The sequence below is a fragment of the Lepisma saccharinum genome, chromosome 10, assembly GCF_977018435.1.
Source record: "Lepisma saccharinum chromosome 10, izLepSacc3.1, whole genome shotgun sequence".
In the NCBI taxonomy this organism is placed as follows: Eukaryota; Metazoa; Arthropoda; class Insecta; order Zygentoma; family Lepismatidae; genus Lepisma; species Lepisma saccharinum.
Genome location: NC_139238.1, coordinates 2,948,192 through 2,966,534, shown reverse-complemented (window position 1 = coordinate 2,966,534; position 18,343 = coordinate 2,948,192). Strand labels below are relative to the sequence as shown.

Here is an 18,343-nt window from a genome sequence, read left to right as displayed (position 1 = left end):
TTCTGCAAGAGTAATGGAAACTATACCTTTAGAACTACGGGAAGTTAAAGACACGATTCTGTTTAACGACGACAGTACAAAAACTCTAGGTGTCAATTGGAATACCACCGCCGACACTCTTTGCATATTAACGGCCGGAGATTCAGCGCTAGCGCCAGAACACAATGCTGAGTTGGCTACACTCGCACCGGCGAAGACACATCATCTTACAACCTACCATCCACGCAGCAATCCAGTCGACGGGAGGAAGAAATGCATTACAACTTCCCCTACGCGGGATCAAGCAGAAAAAGCAGACAGCAATGCTTGTTTGGTAAACAACAATGACCCAGTTATCAACAATCAAAGAAATAGTGAGGCTGCTGGCTGCAGCAAACCTCCTTACGATAAACAAAGCTTTTCGACGATACGTGCAAAGAAAGAAAACAATTTGGCCTGCTACGATTTGAACGTTCAAGAAACATTAAGTAAGCGCAGGGTTGCCAGTCAAATCGTGCAACTCTTCGATCCGCTCGGAATTATTGGGCCTGTTATTGCACTGTTTAAACAATTTCTACAGAAACTATGGAAATTAAATGTATCCTGGGACGACGAGTTACCTTCAGATGTATTAAACGAATGGAAGGCTTTACAAGCACAAATATGCCACATTTCAGACATTAAGGTTCCACGATGTATTTTACCTAAAGGGAAGATAATAAACATTGAAATTCACAGGTTTTCTGACGCGTCTGAGAGAATGTACGGCACGTGCATTTACGTCAGAACTGTAACTGCAGGAGGAGAAGTTAATTCACGGTTATTGTGAAGCAAGGGGAAAGTTGCACCGATTAAGAAAATAACTTTGCCTCGCCTTGAGCTGTGCGCAGCACTTATATTGGCAAAATTAGTTAATAAAGTGATACCCTTATTGAATCTCCAAATAAACGAGGTATATTTATATACAGACTCGCAGATTGTTTTGGCATGGATTGCAAAGGACCCAGAGACATGGAAACCCTTTGTGGCAAATAGAGTGGCTCAAATACAGGAATATACACAGGTGTGTGATTGGCGGCATGTAAGGTCAAAGGATAATCCTGCTGATATGTTATCGAGAGGAGTCGAACCCCTGAAGCTAAAGGAAAAGTCACTTTGGTTCCAAGGACCAGTATTTTTAAGCCAATCAGATCAAGATCGGAAGTTGACCATCAACGATATCAGTTTTGGAATGAATCCACCTACAGAAGTACCAGAACGAAGGAAGGTGAAAATAACCTCATTGGTAACTACCCACAAATCAGATGAAATTCTTACGAAATTCTCTAACTTTTTGAGAATGATGAGAGTTATGGCACTTTGTCACATTTTCATTGACAATTGGAAGAGACCCATGAAGAGAAATGATTGTACTTCGAAACTGAATGCCAAGGATTTGCAACGAGCCACAGATACGTGCATTAAAGTAACGCAAGCCTTATTCTACGTGCAGGAAATAGAAGACTTAACACACAAGAGAGAAGTTTCACCAAACAGCAGAATAAAGGATCTGTATCCATTTCTCGACGCCGATTCCATTATTCGCGTGGGTGGACGTTTACAAAACAGCGATCTCGCTTTTGAGGCTAAACATCAGATAATCTTGCCTCCTAAGGCCCATCTTACATGGCTGTTAATTGAATACGAACATCACAGATTACTGCATGCTGGAACACAGTTACTACTTTCCTCTATCAGACAAAAATATTGGATCGCCCAGGGAAGACAAATAGTTAAGCACATCCTACACTATTGTATTAAATGCCATAGACTTAAATCAGAAGCTAGTAAACAACTGATGGGACATCAACCGGAGCATAGAATCCGAGCAGCTTATCCATTCATGTACAGTGGCGTAGACTACGCGGGACCGATAAGGATAAAGACTGGAGCGCCAAGAAGCAAATCAACGAGAAAATGTTTCATTGCACTTTTTGTGTGTTTCTCAACGAAGGCTGTACACGTTGAAATTGTTACCGATTTAACAACTGAAGCATTTTTAGCTGCATTGAAAAGATTTATATCCCGAAGAGGAAAATGTGCAGCCATTTACAGTGACAACGCCAGTACCTTTCGAGGTGCACACAGAGAACTTCAGGAACTACGAAATATGTTTGAATCTACCCAGTTTCAAAATGTCATTCAAGACTACACTGCAAATGAGCACTTTGAATGGAAATTCATACCGCCAAGAGCGCCAAATTTCGGTGGACTCTGGGAAGCGGCGATTAAATCGCTAAAACATCATCTACGAAGAGTGATGGGAAACACCATACTAACCTACGAAGAGTTAAGTACCTTACTTTGCCAGATTGAAGCAATATTAAATTCAAGACCACTTTGCGTTTTACCCGACGAATCAGATTACCAGATATTAACTCCAGGGCATTTTCTCATTGGCAGACCCATAACAACCTTCCCAGAACCTGACCTTACCCTCATACCTGACAATAGACTCAGCAGATACCAGCTGATACAGAAGATGAGAAGATCCATTTGGAAGCAGTGGAACAAAGAATACCTCCATTCACTTCAACAACGCCAGAAGTGGACATCCTCCACGAAGAACTTATCTCCAGGGACAGTTGTACTACTGAAGGAGGACGATGTACCCCCACTACAGTGGAAACTAGCTAAGGTGGAAGCGGTGCATCCTGGGAACGATGGACTAGTGCATGTAGTGACAGTGAAAACGAAAGACGGAGTTTTTAGAAGAAGTGTTAGTAAAATTGTGCTCCTCCCCATAGGTAAAGATGGAGATTAGTTGAATTATGTTCATTCAACCGGGGGGAGTATGTTCGGGAATGAAAGCATTCTGCTGCGAGCCGTCTGCGGCGCATGTGCGTGCAGCGAACAGACTGGGGACTTGCTCATGTGAGCTCGGCCGTGCAACATAGTACGTGCGCGTCTCTTATTATCTACGATATTAGACAGTTGTAATTACGGTTCTACATACCAATATGTATTCTTTAGTATTATAAATATTCTAAAATCTAAAAGGATGTACCGTATTATTCATCTGGTAGAACTACACCTAAGGTAAAACAGTTCTCTTAAATTACCAAAGTCTCAACGCATTATAAGTCGGTCTTTACCGCAACACATGTTGTGTTTACCAATTTCGGAAGGCTTCACTGAGTCCAATGCAAATTGTATGACATGGCAATTTCACTCGAAAATTGAAGGATGGCACATTTTACTTTGTAACTCAAAAATTACGAAAATGTCACTTACCATGTTTTACACCTGAGCCCTTCAATTGAAATGAAGATTTGTCATATCATGGGGGCTGCCACAACTATTACATTTGTTTTCAAACTAAAGTAGACTGTCAAAAAAATGTGTTACCATTCAGTATTTAGAAGATAGTAACTGAATAAAACTTACCTGCATAACCTTCCTTGCAATCACACTCAACTTTATGGTTATGCTGTGGGGAAACAAAACTTGTAACATCTGTTGTAACGGAAATCACTAAGGCAGTGTCAAGGACAATGCGATCGAAACATTTGCCATACTTGCAATATGTAGGAGTACACTTTTCATGCACAACTTCCAGGACAGCCAGTTTCATCGTCACCTCCATGTCCTCTTTATGATCTTGCAGCTTCTTTCTCACAGTGTTTGCTGGATAAAAGCCAGAGTGGGCTTTCCTCACAACAAACAAAACATCAAGGTTAGGTTTTGATTGACGAGGATGGCGTTTCTGTTCTTTAGGTACGATGTCACGTGAAGACCTTGACTTCGATGATTGGACACTTATGATAATCACATCCTTTGGTCGGACGCCGATGGCATTGCGGACAGATCGGATGAAGCCTTTTCTGTAACTCAATATAAAATCTTCCGGACTGACTTCGCGGAATTTTATAATCACCGATTCTTTTATCATATCCTCCGTAACCAAGTTGACAGAGACTTTCACACTGGCATCGGAAACAAACTTTCCATCGGATACCGTAACGTTAAGGTTATAATCTCCTACATCCAGGCGTGGTAAGGCAACCAGTGTTCCATCTTCATGGTCGATATCAAATAATGCCGATGGATTGAGCAGAGTGGGCGACGATGCAAGATTGTAGACTAAAGTGTCGTATGCATCTTCATCGCTTGCATGTATTCTGCCAATCACGCCACCTGGGAATTCATCTAAGAATGAGTTGACAGCAATGTCCAAAGGTGTTATTACAGGTGGATATTGAGATTCTTCTATCACCTGGAATCAAAAGAAAGACAATATATATATATATATTGTAAATAATTACGTTAGTGATTATTTGTAATACAATAGACCAATCTCAATATTTATAATCCATACTGATTAATTAAATTTGCCTAGGACAGTCTATTAGCAAAATTTGGCAGAAAGGCTCTGGTTCATTACATTATCATGGTGAAATATTGCTCTATGTTATGATGAACTGACATAAATTTTTTGCCAGTACTGATGATGTACCAACATTAAAGGAAGTCAAAGTGAATGGTAATGGAAAAGATGGAAGTCTTTAATAGACATTCCATTCCATTTTCACTATTTTCATATCATCAATTACAATGAAGATATGTTGTTGTTCTTCTTAAATAATAAAATGATTGAATATCGTATAAATTTCAATGACTTCCTTTTTAGAAATTGAATTTCTTTGTAAATTGTATTTCTATAAAAAGGTTATTTAAGGTAAGTTAATAAGTATTAGAAAATGTATTTTAAGGGTTCAATTCATCTAAAGTCTTCTAACAAACTTTTCATAACCTTACAATATATAAAAACTATTGTTTGGTCCGAGAATTATTAAGACTTTCAACTCCCAGATATTCTCATAAAATGTTACAAATAGTGATTTTCCAACAAAAGTACTATTTTTTTTATTTTCAAAAATAGCTTTATTTTTTATTATGAACTTTGAACTATTTGGAACATTTCTGAGAAAACTAAACACTGATGAGTGCAATCGGTCCCAAGTTATAACCCATCAAGAAATATGCAATATGGCAAACACTTTTCAAGATAACAGCTGCGAGCATGCAGATAGTGATTGAATACTCAACTCAAAATATCTTAAATGGTATCAGTGGTAATCGGTACAAGTATTGGCATTGGTTAAGTTCAAATTGATACCCACTAGGCTTTACCAGGAAAGACAATAAAAGTGAGATTTTGTAGGAAGGGATAGTGAAGCTACAGAATAGATCTAATATGTATAATTTTAGGTGGTTTGGACAGGTGAAGAACATGGAGCTAGAAAGATTTCCAGTGAGAGCATGTACTGTATAAAGAGTAGGTAAAAGGCTAAAGGGAAGACAAAGATTTTTGTAAAAAACAATAAAAAACACACAAACAGCATGATAAAAAACACTTTAGGAGTTCTTCCAAGTGGAACTTCAACCATGTCTCTTTCATCGTCTCTCCACCAGCCCTGATGATGATTCCGAAATGGAACTGAAAGCTGGAAGAACTCCTAAAGTGTTTTTTATTGTTTTTAACAAATATGTTGCCAGCATGTGACGTAAGAAGTTTTTTAGTGTCATAGGAAGATTAAGATGCCAGTGGAAAGAGGAGGTGGTGGTCTGAGAAGGGGATGATTGGAACACAAAAAATAATACAAGTTCTGGAAGAACACAGATACATGAAGAGGTTTGACTTACATGCTGGCCCAGCCAGAGAGTGGAAAAGGCAAAAGAGATTTACTTTACATGTAAAAAAATGAAAATGGAAACATAGCTATAAAATTAATAGATTCATTTAAGTCTAGTTTGTAAAATAAACTCACCTTAACAGTTACCCACGTATCTGAGTACAGTGGAGGTGTTCCATTGTCAAACACACGGATATGCAAGTGGTAGGTGTCCTTTAATTTGTGATTGAACTTGGTTGCTGTGCGCAGGGTTCCATCTTGAACTAAGCGAAACACACCACCTTCATTTCCAGCTCGGAAATCAAAAGTGTATGGATCTGCATTCGGAGCACTGTCTGCATCAGTTACTATGAACTTCAAGATCGTGAAGCCAAGTGGTTTGTCCTCCTGAAATGAAAAAAATAAATAGCTTTGATTTTGCATACTCTGAGAAGAAATATTGACATAAAATAAAAATTACAACTTTGTAAACATTATCAAATGAAATAATGGTTTATCTTGCATATATTTTCTTGAAGAAAAAAATTATGTGAACGAATATTGAACACATACATTTGTAATTTTCAAAAAATTAAGTATGTATGTGTATATGTATTTTGCATTACTTTTCTGCTAACCATGATGATGAGGATGAGTGATGAAAATCGACCACTTCCAGAGCTGGTAGAATTTATGTAGTGTTTCCCTTATTCAGCAACAGAGACCTGAATTGAAGTTATCCATGTGTGGGTAAAAATATATATATTTCTTACATATGCGTAATAAAAACATACTTCTTTGTATTTGAGAGCTTTCTATCATATTAATGCAACCACTTCAAGAAGATATATCATATTGTGAAAATTTGATCAAATGTAGGTGGAGTTTAATTTCATACAGAATGGAATAAATATTTGTTGATTCTTAATTAAACATCCTTGGGAAAGATAAACTAAATTCTGTGATAAAACAGTCATTTGAAAATGTAAGTCTGCCAAGCAAATGGGTTTACACAGATAAGAAAAAATGAACACGTTAGTATGTTTTCTTGCAGCAAAAGTTTGGCTGAATGAAATGGGAAAATTTAGTCTTAAACAATACTTTGTTGTTGAGATCTATATCCTGGAAGAACCTGAGATTTATTCAGTCGATCGATTGATTAATTTGGCTTATTACTTCACTTTTCTGCCACTTTTGGTTAATCGTGAAGATGAGGATGAGTGATGGAACTGATGAAGTGACACTCAGAAAGAACACCCTTGTTCAGGATGGGATTCAAATCCAGGACCATTGGCATTGTAGCATGCTGTGCTAACCACTCCACCACAGACGTCGGCCTGAGATTTAAGTTACAAGATCTTGAACATGATTGCTTCACATAATATAAAGATTCAATGAAATCAATTTACTCATGGAATGAAATATTTGGGGTAGATTTTTTTATTTTTATATTGACCTTTTTGCACTTTGTCCAATATAATTTGGAATACGTTTCCAAGATGCAAGATCAGCCACACTACTGATGCACATCTTGACGTTGCAGCTAAATCTGCCTGTTAACATTGCTCCATGAATTTTTCATGTATATGTTATGTCTAGTTTGATCTATATTAGAGAGTATCAGTTGTCAGTGACTGCTTTATCATTTAAATTCAAGAAGTGTGTTATGAACATTGCCGAAGAAAGATACAGGAGAAATGTATTTACTTCCTGAATGTAAATAGGCAACCACGTGAGAATATGTATTGACATATGTTCTCTAATATTTTCTATGACCACGCATGCAGACTGTACACTGCTCCTACAGCTGTTTATGACATTAGAAGCTGAAACGTAAAAATAGACACAAAGGAGCATAAGGAACACATTACATATCGCTGGCCATGCAACATCTGCATGCAAAATAGTTTCACACACAACACACAGAGAATTTCAATGCAACATCAATATGCAACATTCGCTTAAGCTCTGAAAGTTTTCATTAAATAATGTAAGTAAATAAGAACAGTAATAACTGAAATATGCTTAGTGACACATCAACACCCAAATAAGAAGCTTAAACATGCCCTTGGCTCTTATTTGTAAATTAAATCCTCTGTTTTGAAAGAGGTTTGTTCTGTAATCATATTACATCACCACATTAACAGCTGTTGGAGCAGAAGTATTCCAAAAATTCAGTGTATTTTTAATGGAAAATTTTATGAACAAGAAATGTTCTTCCATACGGTGATTTATGATAAATACAGTAGATGTTTTCTCAAATTTACAACCTGATGGATAAGGCTGTCAAAATGCAATTGAAGAGTTTGTTTTTGGAGAGGAATTGTTGCAAAAATATCAGTCTTTTCAGTTATGTTACAAATGAGGCCTGCTACGATCTTGTAGGACAGCTCTACTGGGCTCTTTTTCATGTATACTATCACATTGCTTACTCCAACATGAGAAAAAGTAAAGCAAGTTTGTAGTATTTGCATTTCCAGTGTACTGAAATCAATTGGAAGCAATGTTCGAGCACACTTAGTGTAGAAAATTCTGAATTAACATACACACTGTCACCACAATTGTACGATCTTGGACGAGTATAAATAGAACCAGAATGGAAAGATCAATGTTAATTTTATCACCCATTTTACTTTCAAGCACCATATCCATTATTCACCAATAGTTGTACTTCACTGTATTCTTTTGCATTGAAATCATGAACAAGCCAAAGAGAAAAACTCCACGAATTGCGTAGAAACCATAGGAGAGATTCCATACACCAGAAGAATAGCAATAATAGTATATACTAAATGTAAAATCTTGAATGCATATTGTAAACAACCCTCTTTCCAAGAAATCACAAGGAAAAAATTGAAGTGTATATTCTTTTGCATGTGTGAAATAATGTACAAGAACTATGTATGTTCCAAAAGGAATTTAAAAGAATGTGGAGTCAGAATCGATCGTAAGAAATTTTATATGACTTAATTAAGTAAACAATATGTATCTTTTCACTAACAGACACGAGCTAAAGTTAATAAGTGCTACGAAACTGTTTAGCAACAAATCCCTATCACAATTCCCCCCATATCTTCTACGAAATCAGTGTGTCTATTATTTTTAAGAGATTTGTGGCATCACTGACAATTGCAAACAATGTGAACAATCTCTCAGCACGAACAAGTACTGATTCTAATTTTGATATGTTCTTGATAATACAAGTATATATGAGTGTAGGTGTGGATATATCTTGCAATAATTTTGCAGTAAATATCAAAATAATTTTCGTTAATCAATGATTGGAACAATTCTTATTTGATTATTGTTCGTCTGACTACCATGCGAGACACCCAACATTTTCCCCACCTGTTGAAGCGGCTTCTGTGCCTACCCAGCATCGTATAAAGTGGATAGCTGGAGGAAACTCTGGGGTGTAAAGACGGCAAGGGGCATGGTGCCGATCACAATCACTCCCACCTTCGGCTATGACCAAGAAAGTGTAGGGCCCTAACTCCACACCCCCTATTTACCTTCATGGCATGGTGCAAAGCACAGGGGGACAGTTTACTTCTTATTGCTTTGGCTAAAAAGCTTAAATAACATAGTGTATGTGCCAAGATGTAAAAGAAAAAAACACTGTGCTAAATGTTGTAGGTTAGAGATTTGTGGTGATAAAAAAAAGGAGTACATATGTATACCGGTATTTATATACATGGATACAACATTCAAATGATCTACTTACATCCATTTTATCCAGCTACAAGTAATAGAGAAAGAGAAGACAATTATTCCCACACAACAACGATGTTTTCATTACATCCTAACAAAGTGCAAGAATTGTAAATTTCAGTTTTTATATACAATGTATGTACTTGTTGTTGATAAGTGTCTGTGGTATAAATATGACGTACAAAGCAAATACTACCTCTGTTTAAAAATTTCATGGAAAGAATTACTGTAAATTTATGAAGAATATTATATAGTAACACAAAAAAACATGTATGAACGTAAGTTTGGACATACAGAGTTAGAGATATTGGTACAGAAAAATATTACCACATGGGAGGAGGGGGATAAATCATATTTAACGACAATTGCATGTCCTCAAATATTCTATTTCTTGTTACTGTGCATGGCATGATACGACAGCAGGGGTCCTAGACTCGAATCCCAGCCTGGGCATGGGCATTCTCTGCAAGTGTCCTTTAATCAATTTTATCATTTCATCACTCATCCTCAACTTCACGATAGCCAAAAGTGGCAGAAAAGCAAAGTAAAATTAACCAAATCAATCTAAACATTTTGCAAATTCCTGGTTTGTGTAAATGAACAAAAGGCTAATTCTTTAATGTGTATATGTTGTGGATCATGTTTGTATTTTAAACATTCAAATACAACCAACATTCGTTAGAAAAGGAGTAGTGAGTAGGAGTAGTAATAAACTGTTGCAGTATATACCTTGTACTTATACAAATATTTTTGTTATTTAGTGTTGCATTTCTGCCACTTTTGACTAGCTACGATAACAAAGATGATTGGTGATATGATGAAGGACTGTTCACAAATAACATCTATGTTCAGATCGAGATTTGAACCTGGGAACTTCTGTGGCGAGTCTGAAAGTCAACCACTTAACATGCACAGGTATATCTAACTTCGAATTCTAGTTGTCAGAACTATGTATCATTTTATCCTGGTTAGTTGGTTCTTGTTTAAAATTTTATGGATATTAAAGTCATGTTTGAATGTGTAATATGTATTTCTGATTGCCCCTACATAGCATATAATTAATGTTTGCCTCAAAATATAATTTTTTAATGTCTAGCGTTGATAGCCAACTGGGTGGTAAATAAAGGTAAAGAGTAATGAAACATTACATTTTCAGACTGTAAGTATGGCGCAGACAATTTTCTTTGGCTGGACATTTCTGCAATTTCTTTATCAGAGATATCATGAAACTTGTTTGATAAGCTTGTAAACAATAAACATATGTTGATCACTTTCATTGCTACACTGGGAAAACCAATCCAATCCTACCCAATAAATTTCTACATAAAGTATTAGCTGCAACGTTCACCATAAGAAACATTCACTTTTACAATTCCTGAAGATCATTGGTTAAAGGCCTTGGAAATCACACTGTGAAATAATACACCCACATATAATTTTTTAAATTAATAAAATACCACATTGCAATACCTGAACTATGGCAGTGTAGTTAGGTTGCGAGAACATTGGAGGGTTGTCATTTGCATCAGAAATTTCAATGTTCACCAAAACAGTGCTACTCAAAGAAGGTGTTCCATGGTCTTTTGCCTCAATTTCGATCACATAGCTGGAAATCTGCAAAGGAAACAAACACATTAGTTAAATATATTGTGGCCCATTACTTATTCAAGGTTAAGTAAATTCCATGACTTTTGTTAGGCACCTACAAACAGGGGTAGGCAAAACTACAAATAATTAAAGTGCCAGTCTTTTCCTCACGAGCCAGCACTTTTTTTAAAAAAAATATGGTCCAAGAAAGCCATGAACCCAACTAAGATAAAGCTACGTATTTTGAATTGTGACCTTAAAACATTTAATTTACTACTTATTTTAAGAATGGAATGAAAGTAATTAATTCTTGCACTGGAGCAGCCTTCTTGAACATGGTTCAGGTGGTAACATATGAATAACTATGCAATCCATTCTCGTACATGGCAGACTCCACCATCGCTGCATAGTAGCAGGGCCGGATTAAGACGAAATTAGGCCTGATGCTGCATACCGTCGATTTCTTGGTATACCACTAACTTTCAAGGTGAAAATTTTACTACATGTATCTAGGCGTCCGAAATTTGGGCTCCAAATTTCATTCTAACATTTATTTTCAGGTTAAAATAGCAAAAGAAAACAGTTCAGCTTTCGGAAAATTCTCGTCTGTTTTCATCTGGGTCTATTTCAGGAATGGGCCTAATGCTGCAGCATCAATAGCACCCACCTTAATCCGGCCCTGGCTAGTAGCAGTGAAAAAAATTATCATGGCATGTTTATTATTCTGATTTAATGATACACGTGATACAGAAAATACACATATTAAAAAAACATATACTGTACTCATTATTTTAAAGAAGGTAATGGAAGTTTCCATAAGCAAACTTGATATATATATATATATATATATATATATATATATATAAAAATCAAATAAGGTAAAAGGAAACACTCACCGGACAGTAGGAAAATTCAAAATTTTCGCTAATTTATAGCATCATCGGTGTGATGCTATAAATTAGCGAAAATTTTGATTTATATATATATATATATATATATATATATATATATATATATATATATATATAAAAGCAAGGAGGGCCAAAAGGGCTAAGTAAAAATCAAATAAGGTAAAAGGAAACACTCACCGGACAGTAGGAAAATTCAAAATTTTCGCTAATTTATAGCATCATCGGTGTGAGAAGAAACAGAAGACGGAACCGGAAGTTGGGGTCCTGCAGAGTTGCCAGGTCCCCATTGAAGAAGAAGCGGTGCGTAGAACGAAAAAAACACTGTTTCGTCACCAGGCTCGTCGTAAACTGTGAGTGTGTAGGATGAGTTGGGAGGGAGGGCGGGAGGGTGGGTGAGGGTTGGGCATTACTGGGTGGCCTTGTTCAGGCCAGGTGGAGTGGTTGCACTCATGGCCGATATATAGGCCCTCTCCCATCTTTTGCGAACAGAGGTGTTGGCTGGTTGGGGTAGGAGGTGGATGATCGCTACCCGGAAGCAGTCGTTGAAACTGATGTTGTGGTGGTTGGTGTGGTCGGCGACAGTGAAGTCCAGGTTGTGGGTGGAGGAGCGGTGGTTATTGATGCGGAGGTTGAGGGCCGTTGATGTTTCCCCCAGGTAAAAATCACCACAGATGTTGCAGGTGAGGATGTAGATAAGGTTTGAGGCATGGCAGGTCCCTTTGGGATGGAGGGTAAATTTGCCAGTGGCCGTGTGCACCTGGAGGGTGTGAGAAGTGATGAGGATGGGACAGGTCTTGCACCTGGGTCGGTTGCATTTATGGGCAGGGGGGTGTTGGATGTGTGGTGAAGGAGTGTTGTGGACCAGGATGTTTTGGAGGTTAGGGGGGCATTTGAAAACCACCACATATTTGTCGGGAAATATGTTTTTGGTTTCGGGATCACTGTGGAGGATTGGGAGAAGAGAGTGCAGTGTGTGCCTGATTTTGTTGAGGTGGGGATGATATTGGGTGATGAGTGCAGGTGGGTTGGTGGCAGCAGGTTTCTTGGTGGTAGTGGTATGTGAGGCAGCTCGTGATATTTGCTTGGTGACCAGGATGGAGGGATATCCACGGTTAACCAGGGCCTGGTGTAGGCATCCACACCAACCACCACAACATCAGTTTCAACGACTGCTTCCGGGTAGCGATCATCCACCTCCTACCCCAACCAGCCAACACCTCTGTTCGCAAAAGATGGGAGAGGGCCTATATATCGGCCATGAGTGCAACCACTCCACCTGGCCTGAACAAGGCCACCCAGTAATGCCCAACCCTCACCCACCCTCCCGCCCTCCCTCCCAACTCATCCTACACACTCACAGTTTACGACGAGCCTGGTGACGAAACAGTGTTTTTTTCGTTCTACGCACCGCTTCTTCTTCAATGGGGACCTGGCAACTCTGCAGGACCCCAACTTCCGGTTCCGTCTTCTGTTTCTTCTCACACCGATGATGCTATAAATTAGCGAAAATTTTGAATTTTCCTACTGTCCGGTGAGTGTTTCCTTTTACCTTATTTGATTTTTACTTAGCCCTTTTGGCCCTCCTTGCTTTTATCCACTGTGCCTCTACTCACAGTGTCGTCGATCTTTTATCTACCTTCTTGAAAATGCGACTCAGATCGCGAAATATTGAATTATTTCTATTCGTGTGGTAAGTGTTTACTGTCTCCTTCATTATTTGTATTTATCCGCCCTTCTGGCACCATTTCTAACCCTATTCCTGTATATATATATATATATATATATATATATATATATATAAAATAAACTTAGACCTGAATTTGAAAATTTAGGTGCCATAGCAACAAAGTGCCCTGTACCTTTATACCCATGGTCATAATTAAGTACTAAATATTCAACTTTGCATGTTCTTCAAATGAATCGAGTTTATTCAAAAGTGCAGAAAATAAATTAACAAAAGTAAAAAAAAGAAAACATCTTTCACATGGAAGTGACAAGCAAAAACAATTCTTGTCACTTGAAAGTAAACCTAGAGAATAAATGCAATATTTTGTACTGAAGCAACAAGACAAGCAGCTGCATGTGTTGCTTGTCACTTGTGCCATTTGGCCCAGGCTGTTTTCTCAAAGGCTGCAGAAGACCCACACCTTAACTTGCAAGGTCATCAGACCTTATGCCTTGCGATTGCTGGTTGTTTTGAATTTGAATTTGATTTTAAAATTTTGGGTGCGTCAACACTTAGGCTATTTTTGACTCGTCACGTTATACTGGGTCCAGCCCCTTATCGTTACAAATAACAACTCTAACGTTGCATAACTAAAATCTTAAAATATTCTGACTTCCGTTAAAAGCTGAGGCTGTATAGAGGCACTCAGCACATACAAGGACAAAAAAACAGGACAACACACAGAATTATACTGGCCATAGGGCCAGTCGCCAGAGCCTCGTTTGTCTGCAAAATACAGTCCAGGGTGTACTATGTGGAAGTGGGGTTGACAGTTGGGTGTACAATGTGGAAGATCAACCGTTACACCCCAGATTGCTGGCTGTGAGTATATGTCAACACCCAGGTGTATGCACAGAAACCAACAGATCTTGACATCCTGAAGTTCAAGATCCGTTATGTGATTCAAAACATTCCAGTTCAGCACCATCAGAATGCAATTCTTGGATTCAAACGAAGATTGCAAGTGTGTTTGGACGTGAATGGTGGCCAGCTGGAGATCTGGCGATGAACCAAACCACATCAAACATTAATTTTAAAGTTTTCTCTGTGTAACGAACAATATTTCATTGTAATAAACCTATTACTTTTAAAGTTACAGGTTTTTAGAATAATGCACGACTTTTAAAACACACTGTAGTACGCATCATATCACCTCAGCCTGTTGGTTGCACACGTGGAGTGAAGGCTTCTTTACAGACTGGAGGGGCCTGTGTTGCCTTCCATTGCTGCAAGGGTTGCACCTTCCAAGGTGACATGTCTGTAATGTTATTTCAAGTGTTCACCATAGTCACCATAATCAAATGTGCCTTTACTTTTCTTCAGATAACTTTTAACCTTCTCAACTGTTAATTATCCACGTTGGGAGATGATGACTGTATTGTAACAAGTGTTTTTAGCTTTTTAAGATGAGTGGCCCTCTTACACTGTTTCTGAGGAAGTTTTTAGTCTCTCCTTACCTTTCTAATGTCTTTTCATTCATTCATTCATCCGTCACTTCCTTGTGAAACTGCCAAAGTTACATGATGCTTTTAGCTTGTTACTTTGGTCTCAAAGGTGTCTAAGAATAAAGAAAAGTAATGTGCAATTGTTTTAAATAAAAAAACTGCATTCAAAATAAGGTATTCTAAGAAGTAGAAGAAGAGTGGTGAAAAACAAGAGACAATGGAAAGACTTGAACTTGTTGTCAATCTGTCCAGAGAATCAAAGTGGCACAAGATGATGACAACTTCCAATAAAATGAGTTATCAAATTAGGTTTTTCCTTTCATTTTGACCACAAAAATTCATGTCTCTCTGTATGCAATGCAAGGATAAGTTTGACTCACCATTTCTCTGTCCAATTGACCAGCAACTGAAATGTATCCAGATCTCTCATCAATGGTGAACTGATTATGCCTGTCCCCTCCAACAATAGAGTAAGAAACTTCTCCATTTGTTCCACTGTCAAGGTCATTAGCTAACACCTGCAAAAAATATTGAAAAATATAGTACAAAACGAAACTTGTGATGCTACCATAAAAACATAATGCACATGTATGTTCCTTGTGCGATGAGCCTTGCATGCACTATCTAATGAACATACGCATGTTCTACGAAAAATAAGAAACCTGAAATGATACCATTCACTGAAGATATTTTTTGGCACAGTTGGAGATAGTTGAATATGAGTATGAATTTTACTACTATGAGTGTAGATGAGATGTGTACTTGATTTATATTAGTGCTAATTTTCACAAGTTTAGTGGAGACCAGAGATGCCAATGTTTTAATTTTTGTTATTCAACATTGATTTTCTGCCACTTTTGGCTAATTGCAACAATGACGATGAGTGATGATATGATGCAGTGATGAAGGGACTCAGAGGAGAGAAGAGGTTAATGTCAATCCATGCCAGGTCAACTTAGCTTTGGATAAAGGAAAAGGCATGGGTGCATGGTGTCCCATCCATTTCATCAGTTCATCATTCATTTTAATCGTACCAGTTAATAAAGAGAGGTGGAAAAAATGTAAAAGTAACCGAAATAGGAATGTCAAGAGGAAACAAATCTACATTATGTGAAACTGCATGCTACTTCATGATGGATGCGATAAACACAGTTTTAGTATTTCATAAGTGAAGTTTGGTGTTCCTGCATTGCGAATTTGAATGTTTTCAGTGAATGAAGGCAGTGGGCCTTCAAAATTAATTGAAAACAGCCAAATTTGCAATGTGAAAACACCAAACTTCATGTATGAAATGGATGCTACTTACTTCAAAACCTATCAATACAATTTGAACTATTCACAGTGATGTTGCACAGCATTTGTTACTCCAGTGCAAATATTCACATTGAGTTTTGCAGATTTTAAAATGAGTTGCACAATGGATTTCAAGGGACTTTGGTCTACAAGTTGCCTTGTGGATTGTGATTGTCACGAAGTGTTCTGTAGCTGTGCTTATGTAACATGAAGAGAAGCTTTGTGAATCTATCTTGATAACATGGCAAAACAGGATGAATAGTTTTTAGAAATTTGCATTTTTTTGGACACCTATCATCAAAATACCTGTTATTCGTTGATATCTATCTTATGGGTCTACCGATTATTTTAATTATCTTTTACAACAATGGCATATGGTACGTAAATCAACTACATGTAATTCTTAGTGTATGTTTCACAGCTGTACACGATGAAAATAGTGTTAGCATGCAAATTACAACCAGTCTACATGCTTAGGTAAATATGTAAGGATGTTTTCCACCAATGATGTCTTCACATTTTAATACATAATGCAGGCAAATACGTCAAGAGCTCTATGAACAAATCAAGTAACTACGCCTACGTTACTGATAAGAAAGCTACTAGTATGCTACTCTGAACAACACTGAATTTCTCTACAGAAGGCAAAATAAAAGGAAAATAAATAAAATCCATTGAGGAAAACTATGAAGAACGTTGCACAACAGGAATGCATCTGTACATGCTTTCCACCAAAGTTTATGTATGTGTGTTCGTGTATGTAGAATGTGATTATTCAGGCTCTTAGAGTGAGGATATGCAATTTCAAGTCTTTTAAATTAATGAATATAAACTGGTGCATGATAAATCATGAAAGGCCAATTTTCGTGGTCCCAATTGAACATAATATTGGAAAAAAATTCCTGCATTGTAAGTGCATAAGATTTTGATGAGAAACTTTCCTTTTCTGAACACATCTCTGCAGTCACTAAGAGTTCCATGCGTATGGTGGTCTACTCTATAGTTTTACCGAAATAAACAACCTGTCTGCTCTCAGCACTTTTTACAAAGCTTTCATTTCACCTAAAATCGAATACTGTTTTCGGATCTGGTCTATGGCATGTCCTTCAGATTTACTAGATAGGCTAAATTGTGTTCTAAATTTCTATCTGGCCATTGTTCGTTACCAAATTCCATCCACTAAATTCTTCTGAAAATTTTAAATACCCAACCACTTCACGAGAGACATAGCCTGGCGGACCATGTATTCCTGCATAAGATAGTTAATGGTACCATCACAAGTGACCGCCTTCTGCAGTGAATTCCCTTTCGAGTGCCATCTCGCACAACAAGGAGCACTCAACTGTTCGCTTCTCAGAAGCCAAGGTTTTGCCTCATCCAGCGCTCCCTGCTCCTCTGCAGACTATCCAGCCAATTCAACAAGTTAACAAGCCAAATAGAATTTTTTGAAAACCAGGCACATTTTAAAAGGCTGTTTTGCAAAAATGAGTAGGGTTCCTTATTGGCTGTAATTTTTGTTTATGTTGTTATTTTTCTATTGTTATACTTACATTGCAATGTAAAATGACTAACACTGTACTTGGAATTTTTTGTTAAATAAATAAATAAAATCAATAAAATCTTGGTACATCTCTTTTTGTTGTTTTTCAGGGGAACCAAGATAAAAAAAAGAATTGAAATCAGGGGAATTTTTTCCCACTGTATTATGTTTATGTTTTATTGGGACCATGAAGATCAAAATGTAGAATGTGGGAAAATGCAGGAACATATAGTTGAAGTTGATTTTAATCCTAGTTAATAGAGCCTGAACAACATGAATCTACTTTGATTGCCAACACAAAATTTCCATGAATTTGCAATATCCATCAGCCCATTATACACTTCTACACTTCCATGGGCATATAATATTAATTCATTTAATGTATTGTAGGATACACTGGGGTAGAGCACTAACAAACAGGGAGTGTTCACATGGAAATCAGAAACAACAAATTCCAGAGCTCTACTAACCTGCACGTAATTCTGGTAGTAAGCAGG

At 37.4% G+C, this 18,343-nt stretch overlaps 1 protein-coding gene across 5 annotated transcripts in view; it reads right to left on the bottom strand.

The window, feature by feature from the left end:
* kug (FAT atypical cadherin kugelei) overlaps nucleotides 1-18,343 on the bottom strand; it is a 956,861-nt gene that overhangs the window by 26,885 nt on the left and 911,633 nt on the right. For all 5 annotated transcript variants that reach the window (XM_083129471.1, XM_083129473.1, XM_083129474.1 and 2 more), the window contains 4 exons: nucleotides 15,394-15,531; nucleotides 10,815-10,958; nucleotides 5,790-6,041; nucleotides 3,406-4,234 (listed from right to left, as the gene is read on the bottom strand). In XM_083129471.1, the coding sequence (XP_082985597.1) occupies nucleotides 3,406-4,234; nucleotides 5,790-6,041; nucleotides 10,815-10,958; nucleotides 15,394-15,531 (1,363 nt within the window). The remainder of the gene's footprint in view (nucleotides 1-3,405; nucleotides 4,235-5,789; nucleotides 6,042-10,814; nucleotides 10,959-15,393; nucleotides 15,532-18,343) is intronic.